Source organism: Protomyctophum bolini, assembly GCF_963924005.1.
Source record: "Protomyctophum bolini genome assembly, chromosome: 2".
NCBI classification, from domain to species: Eukaryota; Metazoa; Chordata; class Actinopteri; order Myctophiformes; family Myctophidae; genus Protomyctophum; species Protomyctophum bolini.
In genome coordinates this window covers 26054033-26066532 of record NC_137863.1, presented here as the reverse complement: position 1 = coordinate 26066532, position 12500 = coordinate 26054033, and the positions used below count along the sequence as shown (strand labels likewise).

At 44.2% G+C, this 12500-nt stretch overlaps 1 protein-coding gene across 1 annotated transcript in view; it reads left to right on the top strand.

Annotated features, from left to right (window-relative positions):
- Positions 1-59: 59 nt before the first annotated feature.
- pmepa1 (prostate transmembrane protein, androgen induced 1) overlaps positions 60-12500 on the top strand; it is a 48481-nt gene continuing 36040 nt past the window's right edge. Inside the window, exon 1 of the mRNA XM_080782695.1 lies at positions 60-802. Coding sequence (XP_080638821.1) covers positions 676-802 — 127 coding nt within the window. The 5' untranslated portion in view covers positions 60-675. The remainder of the gene's footprint in view (positions 803-12500) is intronic.

The window sequence follows — 12500 nt, the reverse complement described above, 5'->3', positions numbered from 1 at the left end:
AGAGGGGGGAGGACTCAGAGGGAGAGAGAGAGAGAGAGAGAGAGAGAGAGAGACTCAGACAGACGGGGGAGAGAGAGGGGGAGAAAGAGAGAGAGACGCCAGCCAGACGGCCGTCAGCAGTTCTTGACGGTTGAAAAGTATAGCTAGAGAGCAGAGCGTCTCGTTCTCCGTGTCGACGCGGAGGAACTGTTTCAACCACAGGGGCACAAAACGGAACAATATCTGACTTTATAGCGATACAAGACCCCCCCCCCCTCCCCTCCCAGGAAAACGGCCCCTATCGGACCCGGGAGAGGCACCCCCAAAACGGACACACAACACCGACCCGGACCGGGGGGACCCCACCAACCAACCGACCGACCGACATCACCAGACTTCTATAGTTCTAGACAGCCGCCCCGAGAGAGAGAGAGAGAGAGAGAGAGAGAGAGAGAGACGTCTATAAAAACTGACGAAGTCGTCTTCTCGGCGTGATTTTTCTTTCTTCTCTTCTTTGACAAGAAAGCAAAACAGGACCAGAAAGGAACGGGAAAAAAACAAAACAAAAAACTATGAAATAAAAAAGCGGACTGGAAAAGACGAAGAGTTGACCATTAAGGGGAGGGAGACGGGCTGTATTTTTCTCCCTCCCTCGACGTGTTGTGTTTTTATTTTAAATTCCCCGTCATTTTTTATATGTTCTTCAACTTGATGGGTGTTGTAAACGTGACCAGCAGCAGCAGCAGCTCATCCCTTCCGCAGACCAATGTCTCCTGCACTTGTAACTGCAAGCGCTCCACGTCTCTCCAAAGCATGGAGATCTGTAAGTAACTTCATAATTTAATCATAATTTTATTTATTCATGCTTGAATTCCTTCTAAAACTTTGTTGTAATGTGGATTTTTCCCCTCATGCATTTAAGTTGCACTGCCAAAGACACTGCTGTGCTGAGATGTGATGAGAAAGTTCACCTCCGTTTTTTTGGCTTCTACGCTTTATTTGACATTTTTATCCGACTGTTGTTGTGTTTGTCTACCGTTGGTCAGTGTTTACGGTTTGTTGTTTCGTGTTTTACAACTCAGAGAGTGTACAGATGGAACAAATGGACGCTTACGGGTCCGTTTGGCATTTGTATTGACAGTAGGCCTAATACGACTGACAGACGAGTCGATGTCAAATCTCTCCTTTCCTCCAAGGCCTATTAGGCTACTTTTCGCACAAAAAAAACCAAACCGGCTTTGTAAGACGTCAAAACCCGCCCCGGAGCTCGCGTTGAGAGCGTGGAATGGATTCTAAAGTTATCGTTGGGTTGGAACTTGGAAGTGAGACGTTTGACGGTAGGCCTATATTTGTTTTAGAGGTGAAGTTTGTTGTCGTTCCGTCATTTTGGTTGGAAGCCAGACGTCTACCCGTCTGTCTGCCTGAGGCGTGTGCGTGCTCGCAGCGTGCACGCGCGTGCACCACGGGGGATCCCTGCTGTGTACTGTGGAGGATCCCTGCTGTGTGTGTGTGTGTGTGTGTGTGTGTGTGTGTGAGAGAGTGACTGCGACTGCGTGCGTGTGTGCGTGTGAATGAATGAATGAATGAATGAATGCATTTTTATTTTCGTGTCTTGTCATTTAAGACCCATCCCTTACTCACCAACAACATAAATAAACAATTTCATGTTCACTTCCCACACAGAAGCTACACAATTGATCAAAACAAAAACAGAAATAAACATTATCATAAAATAAAATAATACATCACATATAAGTTTTCTTTGTCCTTATGTCCCAAGCTTTCTATATATTCTGCTAATGCAAATATCTTTTGTTCGAAAATCCATCTCAGTCGCTCTGCATCACTTAACCACATCAAATCTATATTTTTACATCTGTTAAATAACTTTTGGCGTAGCTCATGATACAACGGGCAATAGAAAAGAAAATGGAACTCATTCTCAATATCATTTATATCACAGTAGGTGCAAATACGTTCTTCTTCTGTAACTCCTCTATACCTCCCAGTCTCAAGGTGCAAGGGCAAGGTGTGTGTGTGTGTGTGTGTGTGTGCAGGCAGCAGACTAAACATCATGTATTTTCTCAAACAGAAAGGAACTCTGTGTGTGTGTGTGTGTGTGTGTGTGTGTGTGTGTGTGTGTGTGTGTGTTTCCATCTGCCTGCCTGTCTGTCTCTCTGTTCATTGCCAAATTAATTTGATTGTTAATCATGAGCAAATTAATAATAATAATAATAATAAATATTTGTAGGTTATCAATCATATAGACCAGCGTGACCAGCCTGCTGCCTACAGCCGTGGTTGGTACTAGCTTGAACTTCGGTCAGCGCGAACACGACCTACCGCTGACTTTGACTACCACCCCCACACAATTAAATTCAATGGGCTTTATTGGCAAAACATACGTTTACATTGCACAAGTGGTGCAATACGATCAAAACAAAATGTATGTACAATTGAAATCGCTACACATTGCCTAACGATAAATGAATTATCTGTGTTCATTGTCAAGGTGCAGGTTTGTTCATGTGTTCAAATATAATGTCTATGTATTTGTCAGAGAAACACTGTGTTTAGGCCTACTTTATATCCATAACAATATATGTTTCCCTTAAAAACCTGCTCTGTTTCACATTCACACAGATATATAGTTACTGTAGGCCTATCGTATCGTCATAATGAACCAATATTGTCCATCTATCGTATCGTCAACCATGCATGTATCGTGTCGCTGTTCAAATGTATATCGTTACACTATAGTCTTTAGGGTGGTTGTGTTCCATAACTTATATTTGATCACTCACAGCAGCTCACGACACACACACACACACACACACACACACACACACACACACACACACACACACACACACACACACACACACACACACACACACACACACACACACACACACATGCACACACACATGGTAGATACATAGAGAGAAACTGATGAATGAGGGAGACGGGAGTGGCTGATGGAGAGAAAGTATAGGTAGGGAGAAAAAGAAGGAATGTTCAAAGAGGGAGAGAGTCAGATAGACAGGGAAGAAGAGAGGCAGATAGACAGGGAAGAAGAGAGTCAGATAGACAGGGAAGAAGAGAGGCAGATAGACAGGGAAGAAGAGAGTCAGATAGACAGGGAAGAAGAGAGTCAGATAGACAGGGAAGAAGAGAGGCAGATAGACAGGGAAGAAGAGAGTCAGATAGACAGGGAAGAAGAGAGGCAGATAGACAGGGAAGAAGAGAGTCAGATAGACAGGGAAGAAGAGAGTCAGATAGACAGGGAAGAAGAGAGTCAGATAGACAGGGAAGAAGAGAGTCAGATAGACAGGGAAGAAGAGAGTCAGATAGACAGGGAAGAAGAGAGTCAGATAGACAGGGAAGAAGAGAGGCAGATAGACAGGGAAGAAGAGAGTCAGATAGACAGGGAAGAAGAGAGGCAGATAGACAGGGAAGAAGAGAGTCAGATAGACAGGGAAGAAGAGAGTCAGATAGACAGGGAAGAAGAGAGTCAGATAGACAGGGAAGAAGAGAGTCAGATAGACAGGGAAGAAGAGAGTCAGATAGACAGGGAAGAAGAGAGGCAGATAGACAGGGAAGAAGAGAGGCAGATAGACAGGGAAGAAGAGAGGCAGATAGACAGGGAAGAAGAGAGGCAGATAGACAGGGAAGAAGAGAGGCAGATAGACAGGGAAGAAGAGAGGCAGATAGACAGGGAAGAAGAGAGGCAGATAGAAGAGAGGCAGAGAGATGGTGTTGATGAAATTAAAGTTGACAATCAGTTTCTGCAATTATGTAGCCGATGTGTCCCGACTCTATATTCTAGGTGGCAGGTCTATTTAATGCTTTATAATCGCATTTCTTATGCATTATAATGCACTTATAAGGCTTCATAACACATGCTGTAAATGTTTGTTATTATTGTTTATTATGCTTAAATTACATCAAGGTTTATGTAGTATTATGAGTGCTGGTCGTAATGCATTGTACGCGCAGCGGAACAGGCCTCCTCGAGTATGTCCAAAGGAGTTGCTCGCCAAAAATAGCCAATCTACAAGCATCATTCAAAACACATTGTGGTGCCTGTAGTGATAATCTATTTTTGGTCATCGACACCATTGGATTAATAAATGACTATGTCATATAGCCAGCCTACTGCATTGATGTGACATCTATTGGCATTTCGCTGTGATGATTAGTTAGGCTATAGTTATGTTAGTTTAGTTATTTCCAACACTACATCTCAAATAAAGTTTAAAATGACAGGAGAGGGACTCTTCTAGTAAGACTTGAAGTGTAACATTTAAAAAATCTTTACACAGAGATCAAAACAAACAAAAAGCCAGAGCTGTACTTGCCATAAAGCAGTGTTTTTGAAAGGCAAACAATGCTTTTATATTATTGAAAACCAAAGCCATGATAACCCAAAACGATGTTTGAACCAAACCATGAGCTAAGAGAACAGTTGATGTACCAGACCTGAACTATTGTCAATTAATTATTTAGCTGTACTGTATTATTTGCGTTTTGAAAGGTAGCAACGGTTAAAAAAAAGGGATAATTAATCGTGAAACCACGATAATTTCTTTCACTATAATCGTACCATCAAAATCTATAATCATCCCACCCCTATTATAGAGTTTCTGGAGTTGTGAATGTAGAATGAGAGGAGAGGATAACAAATGGATGAATAGTTATTATAGAGATATTTCTGGAGTTGTGAATGTCCAATGAGAGGAGGATGAATAGAATAGGGAAACATTTTGAGGAGAGGAGACAGGAAATGAGAGGAGGGGAGGAGATGAGAGCAGAGCAGAACCAAGGAGATCAAAGGAGAAGAGAGGAGGAGATAAAAGGAGAGCAGAGGCGAGGTACAGACCTCTCCCCTGTATTTGTGTGTCTGCTTATTTATATTTTGTCTGGAGAAGGGATTATAGAGAGAGGGAGAAAGACAGAGGGGGAGGGGGTGATGAAGAGAAATTAATAAGAGAGAGAGAGAGAGAGAGAGAGAGAGAGAGAGAGAGACTGTTGTACGAGCCAACTTAATTGTAAGAATAGAACACCTTCGGCGAAAACATGCCATTTGGTGTAGAGGAATATGACAGTGGACCTATAGAGCATATAGGGCTTAAATGGTTAATTATTGGTTTGGGACTCAAAGTCAAAGCGGCAGATAGAGTCAAGGTCCTGTGGTCTGTACCTATATATGCTATTCCATGTGAGTCGGTACTCGGTACTGCACCATATGAGGCAGTACTGGTATACTGCACCATATGAGTCAGTACTGGTATACTGCACCATATGAGTCAGTACTGGTATACTGCACCATATGAGTCAGTACTGGTATACTGCACCATATGAGTCAGTACTGGTATACTGCACCATATGAGTCTTCTTCTTCTTCTTTCGTGTATCATCCTCAAATGTCCAACTCAGTATCGAGTAGCCACGCCCTTGTCTCTGGTCCCACGTGGAAGTCTGTACAGGGGGCAGTTGTTAATTATGTGCTCGGCAGATTGCTCGGGCTCGCCGCACTCGCATGCTGCACTGTCCGCCAAGCCCCAGCTCTTCATTGCTGATTTGAAGCAGCCAACTCCAGTGCGCAGGCGGTTCAGTAATGTCCACTGCCGGCGTGGCAGGTCCTCTCCTTCAACGCCACCACCCGGGTCAAGGATGTAGTGGTGCATACGGGAGGGCCCAGCAGACTCCCACTCCCGCCTCCAAGATGCCGCCAGCCATGCACTGGTGGACGAGTCCTCCGGGATGGAACGCAACATGTCCTGTGCCGCCTTGTTGTAAGGGTGGCGGGACTTCAGTCGGTTTGGAGGCTCTATTTCCACTGTAGCGTTGTGTAGGATGTGCCAGTCGTGCATTTTGGCTTTCCTTGCTAGCTTGATGGTAGCTGCCTCTCGTCGGAGGCCGGCCGGGGCAATTCCTGCAAGGACTGGCAGGTAGGAAACGGGAGTGGGCTTCAGGCAGCCAGTTATGGTTACCAGTTATGGTTATGGTTATGGTTATGGTTAGCCAGTTATGGTTACCAGTCAGTACTGGTATACTGCACCATATGAGTCAGTACTGGTATACTGCACCATATGAGTCAGTACTGGTATACTGCACCATATGAGTCAGTACTGACTGGTATACTGCACCATATGAGTCAGTACTGGTATACTGCACCATATGAGTCAGTACTGGTATACTGCACCATATGAGTCAGTACTGGTATACTGCACCATATGAGTCAGTACTGACTGGTATACTGCACCATATGAGTCAGTACTGGTATACTGCACCATATGAGTCAGTACTGGTATACTGCACCATATGAGTCAGTACTGGTATACTGCACCATATGAGTCAGTACTGACTGGTATACTGCACCATATGAGTCAGTACTGGTATACTGCACCATATGAGTCAGTACTGACTGGTATACTGCACCATATGAGTCAGTACTGACTGGTATACTGCACCATATGAGTCAGTACTGGTATACTGCACCATATGAGTCAGTACTGACTGGTACTGCACCATATGAGGCAGTACTGACTGGTATACTGCACCATATGAGGCAGTACTGACTGGTATACTGCACCAGCACTGCACCATATGAGTCAGTACTGCACCATATGAGTCAGTACTGCACCATGTGAGTCAGTACTGCACCAGGACTGCACCATATGAGTCAGCACTGCACCATGTGAGTCAGTACTGCACCAGTACGGCACCATGTGAGTCAGTACTGCACCAGTACGGCACCATATGAGTCAGTACTGCACCATATGAGTCAGTACTGCACCATATGAGTCAGCACTGCACCATGTGAGTCAGTACTGCACCAGTACGGCACCATGTGAGTCAGTACTGCACCAGTACGGCACCATGTGAGTCAGTACTGCACCATATGAGTCAGTACTGCACCATGTGAGTCAGTACTGCACTATATGAGTCAGTACTGCACCGGTACTGCACCATATGAGGCAGTACTGCACCAGTACTGTGCCATATGAGGCAGTACTGCACCATATGAGTCAGTACTGCACCATATGAGTCAGTACTGTACCAGCACTGCACCATGTGAGTCAGTGCTGCACCAGTACTGCACCATATGAGTCAGTACTGCACCATATGAAGCAGTACTGCACCATGTGAGTCAGTATGAGTCAGTACTGCATTATGTGAGTCAGTACTGCATTATGTGAGTCAGTACTGCATTATGTGAGTCAGTACTGCATTATGTGAGTCAGTATTGCATTATGTGAGTCAGTATTGCATTATGGGAGTCAGTACTGCATAATGGGAGTCAGTACTGCACCATGTGATTCAGTACTGCACGATAGGTGAGTCAATACTTTAAAGGACGACTTCACCCATTTTCAATCTTCATATAATGCTCATGATAAAATGGTACCATTTTGTCCTCCTCAGCATGTGCGCTGATTCAGAAATCATCGTTAGGCAGGTTTCAATTATTTGTATTTGGGTTTTTTATTAACATGACTATATATAACAATGGCTTCCATCTAAATAGCTTGCTGATTGTCCAGGAATAGAAAGCCTGCAGTTTCTATGAACCTGGACTCCCCTTCGAGACAGACAGAGGGATAAATGGTGTCATCTTATTATTAATGAGGACCAATTATGTGAAATTAAGGTTGAGAGTGACAGTGTGTGAAGTGGGCCTTAATCTTCCATTAGCCTACATCAAACACATTTACCCTATCTAACATTCTTGTTTTCATTCCCCCCCTCCCCCCCCCCCCCCCTCTCTCTCTCTCTCTCTCTCTCTCTCTCTCTCTCTCTCTCTCTCTCTCTCTCTATTTCTTTCTGTCTTTATCCTCCCATCTTGTTTCGTGAGGCTGTAATTGTAGGGTTACTTATACTCACACACACACACACACACACACACACACACACACACACACACACACACACACACACACACACACACACACACACACACACACACACACACAGCTGGTGTCTGACTAATGGTGATGTCATGTGCAGGGTCCGTCTCGTCTCTCAGAAGTGTGTGTGTGTGTGTGTGTGTGTGTGTGTGTGTGTGTGTGTGTGTGTGTGTGTGTGTGTGTGTGTGTGTGTGTGTGCGTGCGCGCGCGATGAAGTCATGGTTGTATTAGTTTATATATAATGATTTGCCACAACCAGCTTAGTTTCACTGTACATTTCTTACCAAACACACACACACACACACACACACACACACACACACACACACACACACACACACACACACACACACACACACACCACTCCCTCAGTCTGACTGTTACCACGGGCAGCATATTGATATAGCTTGATACAGCTTGGTGTGTGGGGGAGGGGAGGGGGGGGGGGGGGGGGAGTATGGTATGGGGTCATTGTGGGGCTAGTTAATATTTAGTTATGTTTCAGAGAGAGAGAGAGAGAAGAGAGAGAGAGCTTGAAAAAGTGGGAGATGAATGGATGGAGAGAGGGAGGACCATCCAACCACCTCTCTTTCCCCCGCCGTCTCTCTCTCTGTCCTACTCTCTCTCTCTCTCTCTCTCCCTCCTACAGTGAATCATGGAAATTAAATGATAGTGTTTTCTGGTGGGGCTCCTAGACTTATTATGTAAACCTCACTGTCTGGATGTCTGAACACTGTGTGTGTGTGTGTGTGTGTGTGTGTGCGTGTGTGTGTGTGTGTGACTGTGTGACTGTGTGTGTGTGTGTGTGTGTGTGTGTGTGTGTGTGAGAGAGAGAGAGAGAGAGACACACAGAGGGCATGTGCACACGTGTGACTGTATGCGCGTACATGGGTCCATTTGGTTACATCTGTACACTCGTAGAGATATAATGGATATTTTTTGGCGTGCGTGCGTGCGTGCGTACGTACGTACATACAGCCGCGCCCACACGCGTGTTGTGACTCATGTGTTATTTCGATTGATTGCAGCTTGAATCTGGATCCACAGACACACGGTCAATCCACCTGAATGAGAGAGTGTTTACATCCTGTAGCACTGCATGTATATACAGTATACCTTATATATACTGTATGATAATCAGCATCTGTTATTTGTTCAGTAAAATGTGCAAGATTTATGATTTTTTTAATTCAGACCCCAAGGTTATTATAATTTACACCGAAGAGCTTCACTGTAGAGCAGTGGTTATTGAATGGGTTCCAGGAACCTTCTGATTCCTTCAGGCGGTTCCAAATGCACCCTTAGTGATTTATTGAGTGCTTTATTAACAGTTTGCAAAAAGTACAGGACAGGTACAGTCATCCAACAATACTAAAAGGATAACACAAAAATCCCAGAGGGCTTGTTTCCATTGTGGTCCTATGTTCAATTCATCAAGACATATAAAGACAGACATACAATACTATTCAAGAAATCATCAATACTTACAGGTAACTAACAGGTCTCTAACTCTGAGAGTGTGCAAATGGAACCAAATGGACCCACTCTGAGAGTGTACAAATGGAACCAAATGGACCCACTCTGAGAGTGTGCAAATGGAACCAAATGGACCCACTCTGAGAGTGTACAAATGGAACCAAATGGACCCACTCTGAGAGTGTAAATGGAACCAAATGGACCCACTCTGAGAGTGTACAAATGGAACCAAATGGACCCACTCTGAGAGTGTATATGGAAACAAATGGACCCACTCTGAGAGTGTACAAATGGAACCAAATGGACCCACTCTGAGAGTGTATATGGAACCAAATGGACCCACTCTGAGAGTGTACAAATGGAACCAAATGGACCCACTCTGAGAGTGTATATGGAACCAAATGGACCCACTCTGAGAGTGTACAAATGGAACCAAATGGACCCACTCTGAGAGTGTACAAATGGAACCAAATGGACCCACTCTGAGAGTGTACAAATGGAACCAAATGGACCCACTCTGAGAGTGTATATGGAACCAAATGGACCCACTCTGAGAGTGTACAAATGGAACCAAATGGACCCACTCTGAGAGTGTACAAATGGAACCAAATGGACCCACTCTGAGAGTGTATATGGAACCAAATGGACCCACTCTGAGAGTGTACAAATGGAACCAAATGGACCCACTCTGAGAGTGTATATGGAACCAAATGGACCCACTCTGAGAGTGTATATGGAACCAAATGGACCCACTCTGCGAGTGTATATGGAACCAAATGGACCCACTCTGAGAGTGTATACAAATGGAACCAAATGGACCTGTAAGGGTCCATTTGCACACTCTCAGAGTTATGAGGGCTCTTGAAATGTTGAGAACCACTGGTGTAGAGAGACAAAATAAACAGAAGTATACTATGTGTAGTAGTGGTGTAACGATAATTTTTAACAGCCATACGATATGCATCACGATACATGGTTGATGATACGGAACATGGACGATATTGGTTCATTCATAGTGATACAATTTGATTCAATGATGTAAAATCGATACAGTAACTAGGCTATTTACCAAAGACAAATCACACTCCACACTCAACACGCCACATGACGTTACTTCAAAAGCCATGCATTGGAGGTGCTGGCATCCCTCACAAAAGGAAAAGAAAAAAATTATCTGACATGAACACAGATTACACACATTTATCGATAGACTTGTAGCGATATCTCTTGGGGTCTGTACTTAGGAGTTACATGGCTTACATGCATGGCTTTGCATTTGTTAGAATATGTCGCTCATACAGAGAACAGTATGGAAGCTGCTGGAGACCAGTGCTACGCAGACCCTGGCCTGCGTTAAGGAGATTTAAAGTACTTGGCAGAGAATTTATCACAGGATGTTTATTCCTCCTCTCCTCTCCTCTCCTCTCCTCTCCTCTCCTCTCCTCTCCTCTCCTCTCCTCTCAGCTGCTTCCTTTGTTTCATAGTCTACACACATGCACGTGCGCACACACACACACACACACACACACACACACACACACACACACACACACACACACACACACACACACACACACACACACACACACACACACACACACACACACACAGACACACATGATGATAATTCATGTATGTAGATCCATATGCGTCGTAAGGTTCAAGGTCACAGTCACTTGGGGTTGTGTGTGTGTGTGTGTGTGTGTGTGTATGAGAGAGTGTACGTTACTGCGTATGTATGGGCTCACAGTCACATGTGTGCGTGGGGGTCAATCTTGCAGTCACTAAACTGTGTGTGTGTGTGTGTGTGTGTGTGTGTGTGTGTGTGTGTGTGTGTGTGTGTGTGTGTGTGTGTGTGTGTGTGTGTGTGTGCGTGCGTGCGTGCGCATGCGTGCATGTGCATGCTCTCTGCATAAGATCTGCATATGAGACACAGAATTGACATCATCCACATTGTCCCCTTAATGAGTGTGAGACAGAGAGGTCAGGTCTGTCTGTCTGTCTGACTGCGTGAGACAGGAGACAGTCTGTCTCACTCGCACAGTGACAATGACACGACTGTTGTCTCTGTGGGACAGACAGAAATTACACTCTGTCTTTCTTTAATTAGTCTGACCCACTGCGCTGTCACCTATTAATCTGTCTGTGATGGAAAAACACGATCTGTTGTCTTTCACTGATTACACTGTGTGTGTGTGTGTGTGTGTGTGTGTGTGCGTGTGTGTGTGGGTTGTGTTTACTTGTAAACACCAGTATTCTGTACTTGGCTGTACAATGCTCTCACGCAGAAATAGCTACAAGCACATGCCATAATGCACTGCACATTTGTAGATCACTTATTTTTTGGAAAACGTTGCAAATTCTTAACAAATGTACTGCTTCTGACAGAAGGTTCCGCCAGTAGCAATCCAACCGGCAACTGCTTCTGGCGTAACGTTCCGTCTGATAACCTTTATTATTGATTAAACAAAATCGTATGAATTGGGGTCCGTGGAATAATACCTTTCAGTTCGGGGTTCTCGTCATGACAAAGATTAGGATTCATCGAGTTAAATGACCGACTTGTTGTCAAACTCATTAGTCTGATCCAGAAATGTAAGACGCCGGTATATTTCTGTGTCTTTCAGTAATTAGTCTGTACCACACAATGAGTGTTTTATGTGTCTAGTCGGCTAGATGACTAGATTACATGTCTGGTGAAAATGGGGATAACTCTTGAATTAGTGTAGTGGCCTTCTATTTGTGTCTGGCTGAAATGGAAAGGACTCTGTGACGTCTGCGTGCAGCTTTTTGTCTTTTTCACTCATTAATATGCAGTGAAAAGGAGCCGTGTTTGTCTATGAATATATTTAAACACTGCCTTTCTATGAATGTCGTCTGAGTGATATGGAAACTCTGTCACATGTCTGCCATTAATTAGTCTGAGCCCACACAGTGTCAATAAGTTAAGTTGTAAAGATGCCGTCTCTCTTTCATTAATTAGTCTGACCCAAATTGGTGCCTAGTACTGGCATTGTCTGATATGGAAATCATTACGTCTTGGTTTAAATTTCATTTATACGTTTATCCAGAGTGATAATATAGTCCCTGAACACATTTCGAACAAGTTTCAAAATATAGTCCAAACGATAT